At 42.6% G+C, this 23,491-nt stretch overlaps 1 protein-coding gene and 1 pseudogene across 1 annotated transcript; one reads left to right on the top strand and one right to left on the bottom strand.

Moving 5' to 3' along the window:
* Window positions 1-3,412: 3,412 nt before the first annotated feature.
* On the bottom strand, window positions 3,413-5,051 carry LOC110697671 (annotated as a pseudogene).
* A 14,582-nt stretch (window positions 5,052-19,633) lies between these two features.
* On the top strand, window positions 19,634-22,968 carry LOC110697672 (peroxidase A2-like). Its single transcript, XM_021875051.1, has 4 exons — window positions 19,634-20,015; window positions 20,450-20,647; window positions 21,741-21,906; window positions 22,020-22,968. The coding sequence occupies exons 1-4, from the start codon at window positions 19,707-19,709 to the stop codon at window positions 22,490-22,492; spliced, it is 1,146 nt and encodes a 381-aa protein (XP_021730743.1). The 5' UTR covers window positions 19,634-19,706; the 3' UTR covers window positions 22,493-22,968.
* The last annotated feature ends 523 nt before the right edge of the window (window positions 22,969-23,491 follow it).

The raw sequence follows: 23,491 nt of genomic DNA on the forward strand, positions 1-23,491 counted from the left end.
TGGGAAACACTTGCACCAGGTGGGATCATCCAACCCTTGAAGGTACATCAGGTTGGTGAATGCCATCAGATGGTCTTCTGGGTTATTAGTGCCGTCATAGGCGCCTACTAGTACATTTTTCACTTTGGCCGGCTGAGCGGCTTCAGTAATTTCCTTGGAGAAGGCCGACGGCTGTTCACCAAGTCTAAGCAACCGTAGCTGGCAGTCCATAAGTTGGACGTTTTTTGCTGCAGGTCCACCAAACGGAGGTGGCTGCAAAAAATACTGTTGTTGCGGCACAAATGGTAAGTTTGGTACCGCCTGGTCGCTATGAAAGCCGGACTGACGGGAGGTGCCGCCTGACTGACTCTCATGATACGACTGAGTATGCCTCATCGAGGCATTTCGCAGACTGTCTTGAAAGTTTGAAGTAGAGGCCGACTCTGACAATCGGTCACTCTTCTTCTGCTCTAGCAGTAGCCGAGCGTCTGTGAATGTCTGCTTCGACCCGTCCGCCTGAATATGACGAACAGGTTTCCTATTTCCTGTAGGAAAACGGAATTTTGTGAAATCAAGGGCAGGTGGCTCCCGCTTCCTAGATTTAGGATGAGGAGTCGCCTCTCGCCCTTGAACTGGCTTCCTCTTCAGTGAAGTGGAGGGTTTCTTAGCCGACTGCTCCTTAACTGGAGCAGGCGGCTTCTTGTTGATCAACTCTTGAATCTCTCCCTTGAAGTCCCTCATGAAGGTCATGAGTTCGTTCCTTGTGTTGGGAGCAGACCCATCAGTCGGCTGTTGCCGAACAGGCGGTGCGCCTGCTGGCTCACTTCCTGTTTGAAGATGTTCCCGTTCCCTCCTTTCGGTATGACGGGTACGTCGGGCCCTTAGGGTCCCGTCTGAAGCTGTGTGAGCTTCAACTTCAAATTCACTCTCGGTATCATGGTCCGACTGAACTTGAGGGTCGTCTAGGGGATGCCTGTCTTCAGGAGTCGGTACAGACTTGGATGCCATCTCAGAAGTACTCTCCCCACAGACGGCGCCAAATGTTTCGGGGTTTTCTGATGTCCTGCGGGAGAGTTACAATTCCGAGACTGGAACCGGACGCCTGTACCTGCAAAATAACGGAGACTCCTGGTGGTGGGAGCTCCGCCTCCAACGGTCAAGTTAGTACTTGATTAAGGAGTAATTAATGCGGAAATTAAAGTGATTGGGTCTCTCTAGGTGAGAGTGTTTAATGTAGGTAATCTGCTTTGTTAGCGAGATCAGCCGGTTATTACTGTGTGTAATTAATGTGTTTTTTCGTAATCCCCCTTAATGAGGATTAAGGGAGGTATTTATAACCTTGGGAAACGTGCCCATCCTAGGTTTGGGTTAACCTAGGGCCGATTGGGCTTCCCTCGGAAGTTGGGCCTGGGTGGCCGGTTTCTCCATTAGGCATGGAGTATGCCACATGTCATGACATAACAGGTCCAAGGTGGACGAATAAGCGCGTGCCACGTGGCAAGCCCTAACAGTTCCAACTGGGGGACACTTGGCAGGACCTGATTGGACCACGTGCCGCATTCCAATTGGTGGGAGCAAAATCCCCTAATCATAAACCATCGAAAAATTTAGAAAGTACTGATGTGTTTATCTGTCCATCAGTAAATCACCTTAATCTATTAGTGGGGGAAAGTGAAGAGGTAGGCCGACTGACTGTAGGGGTTGGGGTGGGGTGACCACCGATTTTGAGGCCTAGGGTGGCTGATCAGTCAGCGGTAGGGGTAGAGTGGCTGATGGTTTTTTCTTTTGACTTTTTGTTATTCTTTCTTGTTTTTTTAATCAATTACATTAAGACATATGGAATTTATAAAATAAAAAATACCCTTTTCAATCGGTCACGGGTTATTTAGCCTATTAAAAGAAAATACCCTCTACAATTGCATTATTCAAAATAATCGGAAGTTGAGATTAATAACAGTAAATGGTCCAAAATTGAGATTAATAAAACCAAATTTCCCTAACCCATGCAAGTATTTTTTTTAATTGTTTTTTATTACAATTTTTATTGTTAAAATGGTTTGTAGCATCAAAGTCTAACTAGACACTCCAATAAAAAGTTGAGAAAACCAATTTATTAGCAATATAAATCACATAAGTCAATACTAGAATTATTTTTAGGAAACTTTTAATATATATATATATATATATACGGGAAGGTTCCGCTGAAAACAGAGCTCATGGTGAAAACTAAAAACAAGCAATCTTAGCCATTGAATGTTCACTAGATAATCTGATAGCGTGAAACAACCCATAGGTCACAATATACAAAAATAAGGTAATTATATCAAGTTATATTAATTTTGATGACATTTACACCGAGGTCACTATATATAGAAATAAGGTAACTATATTAATTTTTACAATATTTACTTCGAGGTCACTATATACAAAAATAGGGTAATTATCTTAATTTTGACCACATTTACATAAATGTCACTATATACAAAAATAAGGTAACTATATCAATTTTGACCACATTTATACAAAGGCCACTATATATAAAAATAACAAAGGTCACTATATATAAAAATAAGGTAATTATATCAATTTTGACAACATTGACCACATTTATATAGAAGTCACTATTTACAAAAGTAAGGTAACTATTAATTTTGACCACACTTACACAAAGGTCACTCCCCCAATCTCCTGCACTCCGCTTCCATACACCGACTCTTTATCTCCAAATCCTTGACATACATCTTCTTCCTTTCTCTTGATCTCATCGCAGCATCTCTATTTCTCAATTGTCTGGAACAACAACCATCTCACATTGTTACACAATCTTCACAACAGAGCCAATTCAATAATAAATGCTCAATTCCAGTAGCAAACTTATGCAACCTATACAAATTAACTACGTCTGGAATTTAAAGTGTCACATTGCTATTTCAAATTACACTATCAATTTCACTTTAAAATTTAATTACAGATAAGACGAAAAAGTTGTACACTTAACGCCGAGCAACCGCAAATTAACATACAACAAGACAAAGTTTTACAAACTCTGATTTTCACACTATCATTTCAAAAATGAAGTACAATTCAAAGAAAAAATTCAAATAACAATACTTTTTTTAAAATTAAATAAAAAATAGAGGTTACCTTTCACGTTTCTTGGAAAGGGGATCATTTTGATCAGTGCTATCGTCTTTGACACTGGCGGAGCCAGCGTGGGACAAGGGGGGACAGTTGTCCCCCCACTTCCAAAAAAAAATAGTATAAATACAATATTTTGTGCATAATGTAATAGACCAAAGGAGTTAGCGCAATGGTTAAAGTAAGTTGCATGAGTTTGTACTTGTAGTCTTAGGAACTGGGTTCGATTCTTCCTGTGCGCTTTTTCTTTCCTTTATTTATTTTTTTATTTTGTTTTTGTTTTTTTTTTTAAAAAAAAATTATTATATATATAAATCTTTATAAGATTTTGAAACCTAAATTTTTATAAGATAGTATTACTTCAATTTAATTCTTAACATTACCCTATTTACTTATTTGAATAATTGTAACTGTAGTTCCCTTTATTTATTTATTTATTTTATTTGTTTTTTAATAAATCTTTATAAGATTTTGAAACCTAAATCTTTATAAGATAATATTACTTCAATGCATTTCTTAACAATTACTCCATATACGTATTTGAATCTTTGTAATTGTAGTTTTGCATGAGCTTTACCCCAAATTACGATTGTTATAGCCTAATAGATAATTATGACAGTACTACATTTAAATAACTATATTATTAATTGTTTGAAATCTTCAAAAATTATGAACCCCTAAACAAATAGTTTATGGAGAAAAGTGGTATACGATGTTGATTTTTTGACTAAGTACTCCGTATTTTATATTTTGAGCTGTAAAACTTTAACTATTCAAGCATATTTTTGCTCCAATATTAAACTAAGTGATGATGTTTATTTGTCCCCCTGGTTTGAAATTCCTGGCTCCGCCACTGGTCTTCGAGGTCCAAAACATCGTCCCCAGACTTATAATTCTCAAATTTCTCACCATTCGATTCAAAATTGGGAACATCTTCACCACTGCCATTATCATTACTAGTAATTTTTACAACATTATCCTTAGAATTAGAGCGAGTAGATGAATTCGAATTCTGAAGAGGAGGATAGGCGTCCGATAAACCCGTTGTTCATCGGGTGGCTGAGGTGTATCAAGCAGCAAATCAGACCATCTGAAATCATTGCCTGATTTTGCTTGAGCTTGATTAATATTGTGTTCATCATCATCCTTCATAAGCAACTCCTCAATCCACGACTCGATTGTATTCTCTTTCGCGATTCCAGTTGTTGCTTCATCTTCCAATGATGGAGGAACATCTGAGAAGAAATGAAATTTGTTTTCTGGAAACAAATTATCCCAGTCGATAATGAAACTGAAGTCGAAACTCAAAAATACAAATCAAATCGATAATTTCCAAAAAAAAAAAAAAAAAAAAAAAAACGAGCAAAATTAATAAATCAAACAAAAATCAGAAACGAAGAACTCAAAAATCAAAAACGAAGTACCTACCTTTCCATTTTGTAACCAAGTTCAGTAAGATTCGATTGTTCGTCCCTTTGTTTCATTCGGATTTCACTTCGATTTGTTGCGAAAATCTAGGGTTTCATTGATGAAATGTCAGCTTCAATTGTTCGATTTGACTTGAATTTTGCAAGTTTATGAACAATGTTAGCAAAATTTAGGCGAAAATCGCAAGAAATTTGTTGAAATCGTGTTCGACTTGGAGCAATTATGGTGGTGTTTGGAGAGAAAATCTGGTGATTCTATGAGAGAGAGATTAGAGGGAAGTTTGGGTTATTTTTGAGGAGAGAGAAAGTAGATGATGAGGGGTTAATAGAGGATATAATCTCATCCGTTGATTAAAATTCAATGGTTACGGTCTGCGATTCAATTTGGTTTTAAATTTTCGAAAAACCAAAACCAAACCATAACTTATGCTTAGAAAATTTTCACAAACCAAACCATAATTTCGAAACGCAAGCCAAACTAAACATCTAAAAATGGTTTGATTTACAGTCTGTTGCGTTTATACCAAACTTTGAACACCCTTAACGGGTGTATAAAGATCTTATGAATTACAAATTATTTCTTTGAACTTTTTCGTGTTTGTTTTAATTTCAACATAAAAAAACGCCATTATTTTGTTTTAAATTCAACAAAATAAAACACCATTATTTTGTTTTAATTTCAACAAAATAATTTTCTTTTTAAATAAAATTGATTTATAAATAAAAAGTCATACGACATTTACAAAAAGATTTAAATCTAATATTACATAACAACTGAATCAAATAAAAACATCCTTTTAGCAGAGCTACGATCGTTGTTGCGAATCACACATTCTCCAAACTCTCTTTCATATCGTTGTGATTTACACTATTTTTCGACAAGGGGTCTATCGATTTGTTGTAGTAGTGAAGAAAATTTCGTTTGATTCATATGATTGTATTCGAAGGATTAACTTTATTTTTCGATCCCGCACAAATCTTTACCCATGAAACAAAACTTTAAAACCAAAAATAAAACTGGAACAAAGCCCACCATATGGGTACTTACTATAATCAAACCCACTATAAAGGTACTTAATACCTTCAAGGAGTGTTGTTTTATTGAATGTAGTTACAAAATCATAAACAAACTAAAGGGAAAGGGCCAAAAATAGCCAAATTGGAAATTTAGCTATATTCGGCCAACTAAACACTTATTTTGAAGAACTTTAGAGAAAAATAGAGAGGAGACAACTAGGGTATTCAGTATATTATATTCGAACAAAATAATACTCCCTCCGTTTCGCATTAATCGCAACGGTAGGGTTGGCTCAAAGTTTAAGAAAATAATAAACTAGACTTAAAGGCTTATAGTATAGGAAAAATTGCTCGAAATAATCCCACTCGTTGCCTCATCCCGCCAATCAAATAATCCCACCTTTCGATAATTTTTAATAATCCGGCCTTTATACCCTTTTTACTCAAATTTCGAGTTTAAATAAATAAAGACAGGAAATAAAGTAACAAATGAATTTATATTAATATTTGAATAGGGTACAATCTCTGTATAATAGTTTATAATATAATAAACTAAGCCCTCTGATTCTGTTCCGTAGCTTGACAATTGTTTCGGGGTTTTCTGATGTCCTGCGGGAGAGTTACAATTCCGAGACTGGAACCGGACGCCTGTACCTGCAAAATAACGGAGACTCCTGAGAGCTCCGCCTCCAACGGTCAAGTTAGTACCTGATTAAGGAGTAATTAACACGGAAATTAAAGTAATAAGATCTCTCTAGGTGAGAGTGTTTAATGTTGGTAATATGCTTTGTTAGCGAGATTAGCCGGTTATTAGTGTCTTCCGCGTTTCTGTTCTGTTCCGTTCTTCAGATGAGATTAATTGCCTAATTGCTTAATTCCCTTTTAATGAGGATTAATTAAGTATTTATAGTCTTGAGAAGCGTGCCACTCTCTAGGTTTAGGGTAAACCTAGGGCTGACCGGGCCTCTAAACAGGATTGGGCCATGTTGGCCGGTTTTCCCATTTGGCATGGGTGGACACGTGGCGTGTCTCAATTGGTCCGTAGAGGACGTATCTGTGATTGACACGTGGCATGCTCCTATTGGCCTACGTGAAGGACACGTGGCGGAACCTGGTTGGTCCACTTGTCAAACGGTGATTGGTGGATAAAAATCCCCTAATCATTTGCCCCTCACAGGTGGCGCGTGACTGGTCACGTGTCGCCTGTGACAGGTGTCGCACGGTGACAGGCGACGGCTGCTACAGGTGTCACCTTGCAAATGGCCGAGAGATTTCCCGCCCAAATTTTGAATTTGGAAGCGACCCTTCGCCTTCTCACTTTGCCTATATAAGGAAGTGCTGACTTCGGTCATTTTCACATTTGAGAACTTTGCGAGAACATTCGGACCCCTGAACTTGCTCTGACATTTCGGACCTTTTCTGCCTACCGCCTGTTCTGACAAGCCGACTGCACCGGATTTCCAGAACTTCATCAACCGTCACTCGTTCAGGTAACTCAGTTCTCTTACTCTTAATTTTCTTTTTATTTTTTGAAATGGCACCACGGAAGCACACGACACGACCTAAGTTAGTGATCAGCCGGTCACCGGGGACGGCTGAATCTAGGACTAGGAGTGCCGCCTGCCCTTTTCTGGACCCATCTTTGCCCTTTATACAAAGTCCGACTGTATCTGTGTCTATGCAGAACGTGATGGCCAGAACAAAAAAGACTGCTATGATCTCAAACTCGGACGGCTCCTCCCAAAGGGTGCTCATTAGTGAAACATCTGACCAGGCACCAGATGTAAAAGTGAAACGAGGCGGCTGCCAAGCCGACAGTTCTGAGAGAGGGGTCAAGGTGGTCCCTTCCCATTTGACCGTTGATATGTCTAATTTTCCTCCTGCTCCTTCTAAGGGAGAGGAGGCGGGCCCCTCTGGGAGAGGGGAGGAGTCGTCCTCTTCGGACTCGTCAGAGGACGAGTCCGAGTCCAGCTCTTCTGGCCACAGTTCTCTAGGCTCAGAAGAAAGAAACAGCCGCCTACAAGAGGCGAGGCTTTCTCATGCAGTTGAGAAGGGGGACAATTGGGCGGAGCCGTCCGCCTCTTTCAGAGAGGAAAACACCCCTTACTACTGCACGGTACCCCGGGGCCGGATCGCAACCATGCAAGACAAAGTGGAGAGCTTTATAGCTAACCACAGAATGGGCCCCGAATTTTTACTGTTCGTGCCGGATCCAGAAGACACTGTCGTCTGGCCGGCTGGTACCAGCTATGATGACGGCTGCTTTGGCTGCTATGTGGCGGCCATCAAAGCTGGACTGCGCTTCCCATTACATCCGGCTGTTCAGCGGATTTTAGATGGGTATGATTTGGGGTTATGGCAGTTAGCCCCCAACTCTTGGGTAAACGTACTCGGCTATGTGGCCGGGTGCGAAATGTACGGGGTGGAGCCAAGCTTTGAGGCTTTCGCCCACATGAACTATCTCAGCCGGACCCCTAAGTCAGGAGGTACCGGCTGGTATCAATTAACAAGCCATAGGGGTTACCTCATGACGAGAGGTAAGGCGAACAAATGGAAGGATTGGCGGAACACCTTCCTTATCATCGAGGGTTCAGACACGGAGCTGAACCAACGCTTTAACAAGTGGAATAGGGATCCGCCTCTTCTCGCAGGCGGCCGCAGCATGCCGCCTGTTCCCCCAAAGGCTAAAAAAGAGATCCTAGACAAAGGACTCTTCAAAGTAGAGACTAGGGTGAACTCTACTTCAGGGGTACGAGAGCAAGTACCCCTAAACTGCGTCCCGAGCTTCAAGTGGCTCTATGACGAGTACTTTTTGGCCGCCTGTGGCCTCAGCAGTCGGTGCTCTAGAGGTAGCCGGCCTGTCAAATACTCTGTTTTTTCACGCTTTGTTTACTTGGGATCTTTACTAACTTTGCTGTTTATTTTTTGCAGCTGACGCCATGAGTAAAATAACAGCTTCCAAGACTGCGGCGGCCATGTTGCGGGCCTCTCTCATGCAACAGTCTTGTACCGACTCCTCCAACAAGGGGGCACCCTTGGTAGGCTTCGAAACTCTTCCTCTTTTAGGAGTTGTCTTATGCATATACTAACTCTTTTTATTTTCAGTCGGGTACTCCAAGAGCTTCTTCCTCGCAACAGCCGGACCCCAAGGCCCGGAGGACGACTGTTGCAAGCTCTCCTGGGTCTTCCAGGAAAACAGTGGCGGCTGAGAAGCAGCCGGCCACTTCTTCTAAAACCCCGGCGGGGCCGCCTAGAAGTATGGACAATTACTTGTAAAAACTTTTACACTTGCTTCCTTCTTGACTAGGTCTAACTTGCTTTTTTACGCTTGATGCAGCCGGCCCTCAGGGGCTTGACTTGGTAGAGGTAGCCAAGTCAATGATCAAAGTAGTTCCTCCATCTGAAAGGGAGGCGGTCAGGGGTGCCGGCACCCTTGACCTTGATGGGATTGCAGGGGTCCTTGCTGAGGTATATTCCTTTTGAGTATTTGAATTCCAGGACGCCTGTTATCTTTTTTGTTTGGAAACTGACGCCTGTTTTTTTTTGTACTTAGGCCCTGCTCCGAGTTAACAGCCTTCGCAAGCCGCTTGATCGGAAAAACAAAGAGGTAAAGGCTGCAAAAGCTATGGCCGCCTCTAACTGTGATAAGGCAATGTTTCAAATTGCCCAAAATGAAATACTGACCATTGATATTCTTTATTATCAGGCGCAGGCTACCGCCGCTGTTCGGGCTCAGTTAGAGGCGGCCCAGAAGAAGAATGACGAGCTGGAGGCGACCATCACAAATCTTAAGGCCGAGCTGAAACCTCTTCGCCAAAAAATGCACTCTTACGAAGCCATGGAGAAATCCTTGGCCAACGTAAAAGAACGCCTGGTGAGCCAAGAGAAGAGTCTTACCCAAGAGCTCTCGGAAAAGGCCGAGCAAGAGAAGAAAGAGCTCGTCCGGGAGATGATGGAAGACTCCGCTCAAATCCAGCGCATGACCTGGGGCCGCCTGTTCCCCAATGCCGACTTTGCCTCTTGGGAAAGAACGTACCGCCAGTGTTCGGAAACATATAATCAAGAGATCCTAGCGGCTGCTGAAGAAGAGGCGTTGGGAGATGCGTTGGAGGAGGAGGAAGAGCCGGTTGTGGCGCTTGTGCCACTTGGGGGTAAGGCATCAAAAGAGGATGCAGCTGAAGCCGAGTCCAGCAAGAAAAGTGCTGACCAGGCGGCAGCTGCTAATACTGAACTGCCCCCTTCTTAAGCTTAATGTATTTTTTCCACGGCCTGCGTGCCGTTTGCTTTGTATTTACCCGGCCAGGGGGCCGGGGCTTTGAATATTTTGCTGGTCTTTAATGACTGGCTTATTTTTAATCAAATTTTTGTTTTGCTTCAAATTTGTCTAAGTATTCCATATCTAATATCCCATTGTTCACTAGACCGACTGTTGTACATGGCCGAATCGTTGCAGACAGGTACAAATAGTAAGTACGCCGCCTATGCCCCTGGACGACTGGTTGTCTGTTTCCAGGATAGACGATCAGTCGGCCAATTATTCAATCGGTATTCGAACTATTTTGTCTGGATCCTTTTTACGCAGGCGTGCCTGTTTTTTTGTAATTTTAACCAAGTAGGAAAGTGGTCTGACCAAGTAAATAGTATTACCTAGTCGCCAAGGAATTAAGTAAGTAGGATAACAAGCGGCGGGTACCGGTTGTTTCCCTTTATTGCCAATGTTGGCTTTTAACTCGTAATTTGTTAACCTAGCAAGAGTAGTGGTTGAGAGTCCCTGTTTGTTAAAAACAGGCGGACGGCTCATACCTTTTAGGCTCCATACTAAGTTTGAGTGACTATTAAGTTAACATAGGAGTTACTTAGTCTTCGTCACACTCTAGATTGAGTAGTAGAGGTACCAGGCGGCGGAGGCCGGCTGATCCTCTTGATTTGCCAATGTTTGTTGGCTATTAACTCAATAGGTTACCTAGTAGGAATAGGGGTTTGAGTGCCCTTGTTTGTTAAAAACAGGCGGACGACTCAAACCTTTTAGGTTCCATACCAATTTTGAGGGAGTGACTATGAGTTAACGTTGGAGTTACTCAGTCTCCGTCACTTTTGCTTGAGAAGTAGAGGTACCAGGCGGCGTAGGCCGGCTAGACCCCTTGATTCGCCAATGTTTGTTGGCTATTAACTCAATAGGTACCCCCTGCATTTATCCCAAGTAATACAGGCGGTCATCTGACTCAGATGTCAACTGCTACCACCGGTTTGGTTAGTGATAGAGTTATCCTTGTCTCAAAAACGGCTACGTGGTTGCCCTTGGGGACAGTCGTATAGGTGCCGTGTAATTAGTTTATAGAACAATGTTCCACCCAAAAGGGAGCTGCTCTCTGCGACGAATTTCATCCGGAGGGATGCCGTCGGACGCCTGCTATGATGTTGGGACAGGTCGTATTAGTTTTGTAGATTTGATCAATTGGCTTGGCGCCTGGTCTGATCATTCGGCCTGTGGCCTTGGTAAGTTCTTGGTGAACGTAGGTGCTAAGTAAAAGGAGGGTAGCCGCCTGTTAGGCACAGGGTCGGCAAGGCCCTAATCTTTTTAGCTAAGTATTGTGAGTAAAATACTCAATGGAGAGTAGCCGACTGTAAAGGTACAGACGTCATGCCCCTCTGAAGATAGAGTGAAAAACTCAATGGAGAGTAGCCGACTGTAAAGGTACAGACGGCATGCCCCTCATAATACAAAATTGAATAGTAAGTGCAAACTTTATTAAGTAGCTCTTTACTTTACATCATTCAGAAGAAATATTTTTTAAGATTATCTACATTCCAAGTTCGAGGCAACGGTTGTCCGTCTGGTGTTTCCAGACGGTAGGTACCGTCCCTGACTTCCTCATAGATTCGGTAGGGTCCTTCCCAATTGGGAGTTAGTTTGCCAGACTCATTAGCCCTACCAACTGCTTCCATTTTTCTAAGTACAAAGTCCCCTACTTTGAGTGGACGCCTGTGTACTTTTTTGTTGTATGATCTAGTCATTCTCAGGCGATAGATCTCATGGCGCAAAACAGCATTGCCCCTCTTTTCAGGAAGTGAGTCTAATGCCAGGCGCATGGCTTCCCAGTTTGCCTCTTCATCATATAGCATTACTCGAAGAGTCGGCTCGTAGTGTTCTATTGGAAGAACCGCGTCCGCACCATAAGTTAGGAGGAATGGATTTTCTCCAGTCGCCCCTTTTTCAGTCGTCCTAATGGCCCAGAGAACATGTGGTAGTTCATCCGCCCATAGGCCGCCTGCTCGTTCAATCTTTTTCTTGAGACCGTCTGAGATGATTTTATTAAAGGCTTCTACCTGGCCGTTTGCTTGTGGACGGCCGACAGATGCAAAGTAGTGTGCAATTCCTTGGTCTCCCAACCAGCTTTTGAGAACAGGCGTCTCATATTGGGGACCATTATCAAAAACCATAGACATGGGAACCCCGAACCGAGTGATGACATTTTTCCAAATGAATGAAATTACATCTTTCGTCTTGATTCCCTTTACAGCCTCCGCTTCTACCCATTTAGTGAAGTAGTCAACGGCAACAAGTATGTACCGCCTTCCGCCTGTAGCAGGCGTATATGGACCCAGGATGTCCATGCCCCACTTAGCAAACGGTAGTGGGCTGTGAATGGTAGTGAGGTCAGTAGCCGGACGGTGAATTAGTTTGCCAAACCTTTGGCACTTGTCACATTTTTTCACCATCTCCATTGCATCTGCTTCCAAAGTAGGCCAAAAGTAACCCTGCCGCCTTGCCCTTTGAGCAAGCATCCTACCACCTATATGCGAAGCACAGTAACCAGAGTGAAGATCATCTAGTATCTCTCGTCCCTTTTCAGGAGTAACACACTTTAAGAAGGGTTGAAGGTACCCCCTCTTGTGAAGTTCTCCCTTAATCATTTCAAAACAGGTGGCTCGTTTTTTCAGTGCTGCCGCCTGTTGAGGATCATCCGGCAGTGTACCGTTTGTCAGATATGCCCTGATTGAATCCATCCAGGTTGAGCTTCTGTCTAGGATTCCAATAGGGTTTTCCTCGATGCTTCTCTTCTCCATTACTTCCCAAAAAACAGTTCGAGGAGTATCAGAGGAGGCGGATGATGCTAATTTTGACAGCGCATCCGCCTGGTTGTTTTCTGACCTCGGCACTTGGATCAGATGGAAATCCTCAAGGGAGCCGACTGCTTGTCGGACCGCCTCTAAATACTTGATCATGGCCGGATGGGTTGCTTCATATTCGCCATTGTACTGACTCACTATCAATTGTGAATCGGAACAGGCGTCTATTTTTCTTGCCCCTGCCGCCTTGCACATGCGGATCCCGGCTAGTAAAGCTTCATATTCTGTCTCATTGTTTGAAGCCTGAAAACTGAAGCGTAGAGCATACTCGAACCTGTCGCCCTCTGGAGACTGACATACGACGCCTGCTCCACAACCATTTGAAGTAGAGCTTCCGTCCACATATACCTTCCATACTTGGTCTGGAACTTGAGAGTCAGGAGGACGAGTCATCTCTACAATAAAGTCAGCAAAGGCTTGCCCCTTCACTGCTTTTCAAGGCTCGAAGGTAACTTCGAGGCTCTGTATTTCTATGGCCCATTTGATCATTCGGCCTGACGACTCCATGATGGTCAGCGGCCGCTTGATAGGTTGGTCTGTATACACGACGACTGTATGTGCCAAAAAGTAGGGCTTTAATTTTTTAACAGCCATGAAGAGTGCAAGACCAAATTTCTCCACTAGGGGATACTTCAACTCGGCATTTTTCAGTACGTGACTGACAAAGTAGACCGGGAGCTGACAGCCGTCCCTTTCAGCAAGGAGAACAGCGCTTAACGCATGATCAGAGACGGCCAAGTACATGTAGAGATCCTCTTTGGGCAAAGGGCTGACCAGCCTCGGCAAGGAATGCAGGTGAACTTTTAATTTCTGGAAGGCGGCCTCAGCATCCGGCCCCCATTCAAACCTTGCCTTTTTCTTAATTGCCTGGAAAAAGTATAGGCATTTGTCGCCTGATCGGCTTAGAAATCTTCCCAAGGCCGCCAGACAACCCGTTAACTTCTGAACCTCTCGGATGGTACGAGGCGACTGCATGTCAATGACCGCCTGCACCTTCTCAGGGTTCGCTTCTATTCCTCTCTGATTGATAAGGAATCCGAGAAATTTCCCAGACTCAACTCCAAATACACATTTCTTGGGATTGAGCATGACATGGTGCCGCCTGAGTGTGGCGAAAGTTTCTCGGAGGTCCGTCAGATGATCTTTCTGAAGTTTAGTCTTGACAATCATATCATCAATATATGCCTCGACGTTTCTCCCAATCTGATCAATGAACACTGTGTTTATCATTCGTTGGAAGGTAGCCGGGGCATTCTTAAGACCAAACGGCATGACCGTGTAACAGTATAACCCCTGATCAGTGACGAAGGTCGTCTTCTCCTGATCTTTCTTCCATAAGGGAATTTGATGGAAACCAGAATAGGCGTCCATGAAACTCATCAAGGCATGGGCGGCTGTTGAGTCGACCAGATTATCAATTTTAGGCAGAGGGTAACTGTCTTTGGGGCACGCCTTGTTTAAGTCTGTGTAGTCTACACACATTCGCCAGGTGCCATTCGGCTTTTTAACAAACACCACATTTGCAACCCAGTCTGGGAAGTAACATTGCCGAATGAACCCTGCATCAAGTAATTTTTTAACTTCGGCGGCTGCCGCCTGACTTCTTTCTTCGCCATGGTTCCGCTTCTTTTGCCGTACCGGCTTCTTTTTCGGATCCACAGCGAGTTTATGTACCGCCAGATCAGGACTGATGCCTGGCATTTCATGGACCTCAAATGCAAAGATGTCCTTGTATTCTTTCAATAGGTTGTGAAAGTCGTCACCAAGGTTTCTCAGAGCAGTCGTCCCAACTTTGACTGTTCGGTCAGGACGTGAGTCGTCTAAGATCAGGTCCGAATGCTCACCAGCCGGCTGAGGGCGGAACTCATCCGGCCGCTCCTCTGCCAATGATTGCTATTTTCTTGCTTTTCTTGCGGACTCTGTCTGGGACGCCTTTCTCTTTTTGTCGCCTGTTTCTTGAACAGGCGTACTCTCCTTGACATTGTCAAGGTCTGTTTTTTCTCCACTTGACCCAGTGGCCATAACAGTGGGCTTGACATCCGAGAGATAGCACTCTCGGGCCATCCTCTGATCTCCCCTTAGGGAGCCGACTGTTCCATTATCCCTCTCAAACTTGAGCAACATAAGAGACGGGATTATAACAGCCTTGGAATTATTCAGGGTTGGTCGACCCAGAATCATGTTGTAGGCCGAGAGTTCCTCTACTACTAGGAACCGGACTACCATGTGTCGTCCTTCCCCTTTTTCGCCAAGGCGAATGGGCAAATCTACTCGTCCCAGTGGGTGGACGACTCCTCCTCCAAACCTTATTAAAGGGTGGGAGGCCGGATGTATGCAGTCCGTCTGATATTTCAGTTTTGACAGACATTTGCTGCTGATGAGATCTGAGGAGCTCCCGGTATCTATGAGGATTCGGCCAACTCTCTGGTTGGCCACTTTACATTCAATAACGAGAGGGTCGTCATGCGGCCCCCTTATTCCTCCTAGATCCTCTTCAGTGATGACAATCTCAGGAAATGTATATTTGGACGGCCGTTCTTGGTGAACGGAATTTACATCTAACCGCCTTATATTATCTTTGTTGCCCCTAATAGTGGGGCCGCCTCCTGAGAAGCCGCCTGCAATGGTGTAGACGACTGCATCATCTGTATCGGAGCTGTCGGCCTGTTGATTCTTTTTGGCCGACTGCTTTTTTGAGGAAGTGTTCCCCGTAGATTTCTTGACATAAGTGTCAAGATCACCTTGCTCAGCCAGGCGGTCTAGGTACCGCATGAGACTGATGCAGTCATTGGTGTGATGACCAACGTCATCATGATAAGCACAGATTTTATCTTGGTTCCGGTTGTTTGCAGAACCCTTCATGGGGACCGGCTTCTCAATTGAGATCCGTCCCTTTTTTTCTTTTAGGATAAACTGGTTATCCTTGTTAAACACATACTTTGGGGAGTATGGTTTGCATTCTTTTTTCTTTTTCTGGGCCGGCTGTTTAGAGGAATCAGCCGCCCAGACCTCTTTTCTTTTCTCATCTTTGTTAGACGACTGTTTCTGTCGTCCTTCTCTTTTGTCGAACCTTTTCCCGTCCGACTGTTTTATCGTACACAGATCAGTCGCCTGTATATAGGCTTCTGCTTCAATCAAGGCCTCTTGAAGAGTCGCCACCCTTTTTCGAACCAAATCAAATTTGAAGGTAGACCCATCTTTGAGACCTCTAAAAAAGTCGGTATAAGCTACCTCATCCAGTAACCCTTGAATCTGTATTCTCATCAGGTTGAACCGCCTGATGTACGAGCGAAGCCCCTCCTTCTCGCCCTGCTGAATTGTTCCCAAATCAAGGGTCGTTTTTTTCGCAGGGATGTTCATGGCGAAGTTGGAGGCAAATAAATAAGCAAGCGTCCTGAAGCTGTTTACACAACCAGTCGGCAGGTTGCCGAACCATTGCTGTGCGATTCCCTTGAGAGTCGCTGGGAAACACTTGCACCAAGTGGGATCATCCAACCCTTGAAGGTACATCAGGTTGGTGAATGCCATCAGATGGTCTTCTGGGTTAGTAGTGCCGTCATAGGCGCCTACTAGTACATTTTTTACTTTGGCCGGCTGAGCGGCTTCAGTAATTTCCTTGGAGAAGGCCGACGGCTGTTCACCAAGTCTAAGCAACCGTAGCTGCCAGTCCATAGGTTGGACGTTTTTTGCTGCAGGTCCACCAAATGGAGGTGGCTGCATAAAATACTGTTGTTGCGGCACAAATGGTAAGTTTGGTACCGCCTGGGCACTATGAAAGCCGGACTGACGGGAGGTGCCGCCTGACTGACTCTCATGGTACGACTGAGTATGCCTCATCGAGGCATTTCGCAAACTGTCTTGAAAATTTGAAGTAGAAGCCGACTCTGACAATCGGTCACTCTTCTTCTGCTCTAGCAGTAGCCGAGCATCTGTGAACGTTTGCTTTGACCCGTCCGCCTGAATATGACGAACCGGTTTCCTATTTCCTGTAGGATAACGGAATTTTGTGAAGTCAAGGGCAGGTGGCTCCCGCTTCCTAGATTTAGGATGAGGAGTCGCCTCTCGCCCTTGAACTGGCTTCCTCTTCTGTGAAGTGGAAGGTTTCTTGGCCGACTGCTCCTTGACTGAAGCAGGCGGTTTCTTGTTGATCAACTTTTGAATCTCTCCCTTGAAGTCCCTCATGAAGGTCATGAGTTCGTTCCTTGTGATGGGAGCAGACCCATCAGTCGGCTGTTGCCGAGCAGGCGGTGCGCCTGCTGGCTCGCTTCCTGTTTGAAGATGCTCCCGTTCCCTCCTTTCGGAATGACGGGTACGTCGGGCCCTTAGGGTCCCGTCTGGAGCTGTATGAGTTTCAACTTCAAATTCACTTTCGGTGTCATGGTCCGACTGAACTTGAGGGTCGTTTAGGGGACGCCTCTCTTCAGGAGTCGGTACAGACTTGGATGCCATCTCTGAAGTACTCTCCCCACAGACGGCGCCAAATGTTTCGGGGTTTTCTGATGTCCTGCGGGAGAGTTACAATTCCGAGACTGGAACCGGACGCCTGTACCTGCAAAATAACGGAGACTCCTGAGAGCTCCGCCTCCAACGGTCAAGTTAGTACCTGATTAAGGAGTAATTAACACGGAAATTAAAGTAATAAGATCTCTCTAGGTGAGAGTGTTTAATGTTGGTAATATGCTTTGTTAGCGAGATTAGCCGGTTATTAGTGTCTTCCGCGTTTCTGTTCTGTTCCGTTCTTCAGATGAGATTAATTGCCTAATTGCTTAATTCCCTTTTAATGAGGATTAATTAAGTATTTATAGTCTTGAGAAGCGTGCCACTCTCTAGGTTTAGGGTAAACCTAGGGCTGACCGGGCCTCTAAACAGGATTGGGCCATGTTGGCCGGTTTTCCCATTTGGCATGGGTGGACACGTGGCGTGTCTCAATTGGTCCGTAGAGGACGTATCTGTGATTGACACGTGGCATGCTCCTATTGGCCTACGTGAAGGACACGTGGCGGAACCTGGTTCGTCCACTTGTCAAACGGTGATTGGTGGATAAAAATCCCCTAATCAACAATGACACGTGTGTGACACATGTAGGATGACGTTTGATGACGTCGACTTGGGTTTGAATGCAGGATGATGTTTGATGATGTCAACCTGTATTCACGTGAATTTCGTTCATCAGTTGAGAAGATGAAGCCATTATTCCTAAGAGCTCATAAAACTCAAACGGAATAGTGTATTTATAGGAGATAAAAACCCCTTGGACTTAATAGGTTTGGGCTTGGCCCATTTAATGACTTAGAAGTCTTTTAACCGGTCCATTTGATTCATTTTATAACCCGAATTGTATTTGATTAATTCGGATTACTTATTTAGGTGAGCCAAAAATAATTAAAATGAATCATTAATACGACTTTAACCCAAGTTAATTTATTTAATTTAATGTATGACATCTTTCAAAAAAAAAAATTTAATGTATGACACTCATAAAATTTCCGTGTCTGCAATCTTATTTGTTTCCAATTGTCCCAAGTGACTTAAAACCGGCTAAACAAGTTACCATTTGTGACTTGGAATTGTTTGCACACGTGTCACCACTCAATTAGTCTAAAATAAAAAAAAAAGAAAAATTAATCAATCAAATTATTGAAAAAAAAAAAAATCAACGGTCACCCTCTCCCCGGTAGACCCACCACCGAAACCACCTCCCTTACCCAGCCCACCCACCGAAACCACCTCCTCTGCCCAGCCCACCCACCGAAATTGTCCCTCTCCCCTAGGAGTGATGGTTGTGATGGGTTAAATTTGCGATTTTGGGGCTGATTTGAGGGCTTCGAAGCGACTACTCTATTTTGTGGTGTCTGCCGGCGGTTGTTGGTGCAGTTGTGGTGGGTGGCAACTGATTCTGACGATGGGTCTGTTAGGTGTGTTGCTGCGGGTAGATTGGTTATGATGTTGTTGCGGGTTTGTGGGTGGCGCGTTTGCAAAGGAGAAGCAGTAGCACTGTTTGTTGGTGGCTTTGCGGGCTAGTGCTGGGGTCGGGTCGGCCGAAAACGGGGAGGGGAAGGGAGGGAGTGGCTGGAATCGGGAAGGGAAAGGGAGTTGGTGATCAGATTAGGGGAGGGGAAGGGAGATGATGGCCGGAAATGGGTAGAGGGGCAGAGGTTGGGGGGTGCCAGAATCTGGGTTTAGGATGTTTTGATTATTTTGCTGTTTGTTGTTAAATATCGCCCTCGAATTTTCAACTAACACCCGCAAAATTAAATATATTTTATAAATTTTCCCTTATATTAAAAAAAAAAATTACCCCCCAAACCCTCACTCCCTCTTCTCTCTCTTAAAAACAATTCTCTCTCTAAACCACCACCAACACCACCTTTACCACCCATCACTACCACTACCACCGCCGCCACCACCTCCTCTTTTAACCACCCACCACCACCTTCTTTTACCTCCAGTTTCTCGATCTACACAGTTAGCCGTGAAAATGACGAGGAAGGACAAGAGGAAGGCGGTCACCGGAGACAACTAATAATAAAGCTAAAGGTCGGATTATTAAAAAATAACGAAAGGTGGGATTATTTTGGGCGGATGAGGCAAAGGTCGGATTATTCCGAGCAATTTTTCCTATAGTATAAAATATTTTTAGTAAGAGAGAGAAATAATAATAAAAAATAAGGTAGTGTAGGTGGGATTGGTAGAAAAGATAAATAATAAAATATTTGTGAAAATGGTGTTAGTGGGAGAGAGATTTTATAAAATAATGGCGAGTCATTTCTAAATATTTTGTATAAAAGAATTGCAATTAATATGAAACGGATATAAAAGAAAATTGTTGCAATTAATATGAAATGAAAGGAGTAAATGATGAAAATGAGTCAAATAAAACATGCCTTTAATGATAATTCCGTACTTGTAACTGTAGACTAAAGATTGATGACAATCTTCCCGTAAAAGTCTTATTTTTTCCCTCCTAAATTCTCTCTTTTAAAACCAATTTCAAGCTTTTCAAAACAAACAACAATGGCGGTTCCGAGAAACCTCTACTGGTTTTCACTCCTTCCATTGACGCTTCTCTTCGTCGCTTTCCGACCGTCCAGCGTCAACTCTTCCGTCGGCGATTCATCTTCCCCTCCTCTTCTCGACGCTAATTTCTCTCATCGACGCTTGCTTCAAGCTTCCGAGCAGCTGAATCTTCTCTACGATTTCTATCGCCTTAGCTGCCCCAATGCCGAAAGCGTCGTCTTCCAGTTCATGCAGAATACTGTCGCCGTCGATAGTAGAGCCACCGCTCAGCTTCTTCGCCTCATGTTTCATGATTGCTTTATTCAGGTTTCTCTTTCTCTTTCATAATCCTCGAATTTCTATTTGATTATCGTTTCTTTGTGTTAATTTTTGAAAATTGTGGTCAATTAGGGTTTCGTGATGTCTGAAATGCATTCGAGTTGTTAGAAATTTGCTGATTTTTCGTTATTGTTGCTAGGGTTTTCTGATGTTCGAAATGTTATTGAGCTTGTAGAAATTTGCCGATTTTTCGTCAGTAATATAACCTAGGGTTTCTTGATGATTGAAATGTAGTCGAGTATGTGATTTTTGCGTTTTTGTTCTTGATTTTTTCGTTTCTGAGTTTTTGATTGAAATTTATGAAGAAATTCTGTTGATTGAAGTTCAGATTAATGTGTAGAATACGAAAGTTTAACTTATTGGAAATGAGCTATGTTTATTCAGTTTGATATTGAAATTTGTTGGGAATTATATTGCTTCAGGGTTGTGATGCTTCTCTGCTTTTAGATGATAGTAATGGAAACCAAAGTCATTTCATTGAGAGGAATGCGTTTCCAAATCAATCGCTCAAGGGTCTCGAAATCATTGATAGAATCAAACAAGCATTAGAAGCCGAGTGCCCTGGCGTTGTTTCGTGTTCTGACATCATTTCTCTGGCCACTAGGGATGCCATTATTCTGGTAATCATCTTTTGTTTGCAACTGCTGTTAGTTCGTCTTTGTAGTGTGTATAAAGCAGCTAATTGTCCTGTGATTATTGCCATTCTTGTTGTGATACATTGTGGTTTCTTGCACAAATCTTCTAATAATTGATGTAGAAGCATCAATTGGCTTAATTGTGGGGGATGTATACGAGTAAAAATTAAGATTTGTGGTCCCTTTGCTATAAGATTATGTGAGTTCAGTTGATACTCGTCAGTACTTTCATTTTGTTATTTTGTCCATGAAGATTTAAAAAAATCTCGAGTTGCAGTATTGTCGTGCTCAACTCAGTAATGTTGACAGATTGGTAATTATATGTTCAGTTTCTCGTTCATTAGGATGCTCGATTTATTTCAAAACTGAGATCTGCTGGCAGATTAGATAATGGATGTGTAGGATAACTTAATTCTTAAGTTGCTTACCTTCATCTGTTGGCAGGATATGACTTTATGTTCTTACAAGTCTTATATGCTATATTGCTATTGCATACATATCAATGCATTCTATTAGTCATCACATTTGTGGTAAATCATTTATTTTTCAGTATTCATCCTCAATTATATTTTTTATTAGTTTCCCTGTTTTTTCCATGTACTTGTATATGTACCTTACTGGGTCTTAGTTATACTTTAATCATGAAGTTTAGTTGTCATCTGTTATTGCTACTGGCAATTTTTTTAACTTTCTGTTCATGGCATGTATCACTTAGTAGGAGGAACATTGTTTGAGGTTGGATTCACTCTCAAAAATACATTCTGTTAGTTTTCTTTCATTTGGTAGTTGATTGGCGTCTAGGCTGCTATTCTGAGGCTTAGCTTTATTGTTGAATAATTCAATTAAGCCTGTTAATGCTTAAAAAGTATGTCTCAGTGATGTAATTTTTCCTATTAGCTCTTAAGAACAGCTTGTCTAAACTTTCTAGTATTGTTATTTCAGATGTGCTTATCTTGACTTTTTTGCTGGAGGGCTTTGTCCATCATCATTCAAAATAAAATTATGTGTTGTTATGGTTTGCATCGAGGCCATCATTTCCTTCTCTTATTTTTTTTCACTGTTCTTTCTTTGAATGCAGTCTGGAGGACCATTTTTCCCTATCCTTACTGGACGAAGAGACAGCCAGGCATCATATTATGATGAAGCTAACCAGCAGATACCAAGACCAGACAGTAACATAACGGAGATGCTGGATTTGTTTTCACAAAAGGGTTTCAATGAGAAAGAAATTGTTAGCCTCTTGGGTATGTCACCTTGATTGCCTCCTGTTTCTTAATGACCTAAAGTTAGAATTTGATCTCTTAGTTAATATTCTTAATCTCTTTTTAATTTTACCTTAATTATTTTGTACTTGAAGGGGCGCACAACATTGGAAAGATTGGATGTGAATTCATTCAAAGGCGATTATCCAACTTCAAAGGCACTGGAGAACCTGATCCTACAATTCCTGCAGATTTCTTGCTTGAGTTGAAAAGAATATGTAATGCAGATGCATCCCCCAGTCCTTCTCCGTCCAGACTCAGGAACTTGATAGAATCTGCATCTGGCTTGCCTTTCCATCAGTCCTTGGCGCCATTTATTTTCTCAGGCTCTGGTTTTGACGCACATTATTACAAGGGCTTGATTATGGGACGGGGTTTACTTTATGCAGACCAACAACTGATGGCAGATCCCAGGACAGCTAAGCTGGTCGAAGTCTTTGCTTCAGATGACGGTTCAACCTTCCGCAGAGAATTTTCTAAGTCAATGCTGAAGATGTCCAATCTTGCATTTCTCACTGGCTCTCAAGGTGAGGTGCGTACCAGATGTTCATTACCAAACAACATATGATAGTTGCTTTAACAACATAGGATGAGTCCTCAAATTACACCAGCTAAGTAAATATCTTAATAGTTGTGCTTATTTCCTCTGTGTGCTCTTGAAGAGGTAACTTGTAGATTATTCTGAGCCTCTTCTGGGTAAAACGTTAATTTCTGCCAACTAACTGGGAGTCTAGATGTTTAAACTGTTTCCACTGAAACCGATACACCTATTACCTGAGAATCATTAATATACTATTTCTTATCAGTCATTGTAGAACGGTGCTTTACCATGTACATTAAACAATTCAGGTATTCATAAATCGATTGTTCATGTGCCATTTATAGATACAAAATTGCTGCTAGTAGTTTTAATGGCTATATGAGCATGTTTTCCTAGCAGAATCGTATTCATTGTGGTTCAGATTAACTTTAATAGTTGCAAGTGAAGAAATATTAGGTTCTTGTTTGAGTTAATGTGGGTCAAAGATCTTGAAACTAAGTAATCTCCCATTATCAATTGATACGATTGATCGTAATGCTCCATAGTTTGTATTAGCTTTGATTACCTAGCAGAACTTCTATTTCTGTTCAGCCTGCAATGTTTTATGATTCACTTGGCAAATAGGTGAATGTGAGTAAAGATCCTTTTGGTTGATTTTTTTTACAGATTTTAGAGTGTTCGATTCCTTAGATGTTTTATTTCCTAGTTATGCTAATCGTTTCATCTATAATACTGTAGTGTTGCTGTCGGACCTTGTGAGCATCATCTTCATATATTGATTGCATAATATTGAGCATATTATATTAGGATTATTAGATTATGTTATTCCATGTTATTGTTGAACTAATCTGGGGAGCTGGTACGAGTGCTGTTATATGACCGAGAACGGCCCAACATTTGGTATCGGATTTACAACAAAATGGTCAATTAACCATTGTTCAAACAATCAACACCTAAGAGTTAACTCATAATTCAATTTCCCAGAACTTTACCTAATTAGCAAGCTGGCATATTTATAGTTCAGTG

This window comes from Chenopodium quinoa, unplaced genomic scaffold (genome assembly GCF_001683475.1).
Source record: "Chenopodium quinoa cultivar QQ74 unplaced genomic scaffold, ASM168347v1, whole genome shotgun sequence".
In the NCBI taxonomy this organism is placed as follows: domain Eukaryota; kingdom Viridiplantae; phylum Streptophyta; class Magnoliopsida; order Caryophyllales; family Amaranthaceae; genus Chenopodium; species Chenopodium quinoa.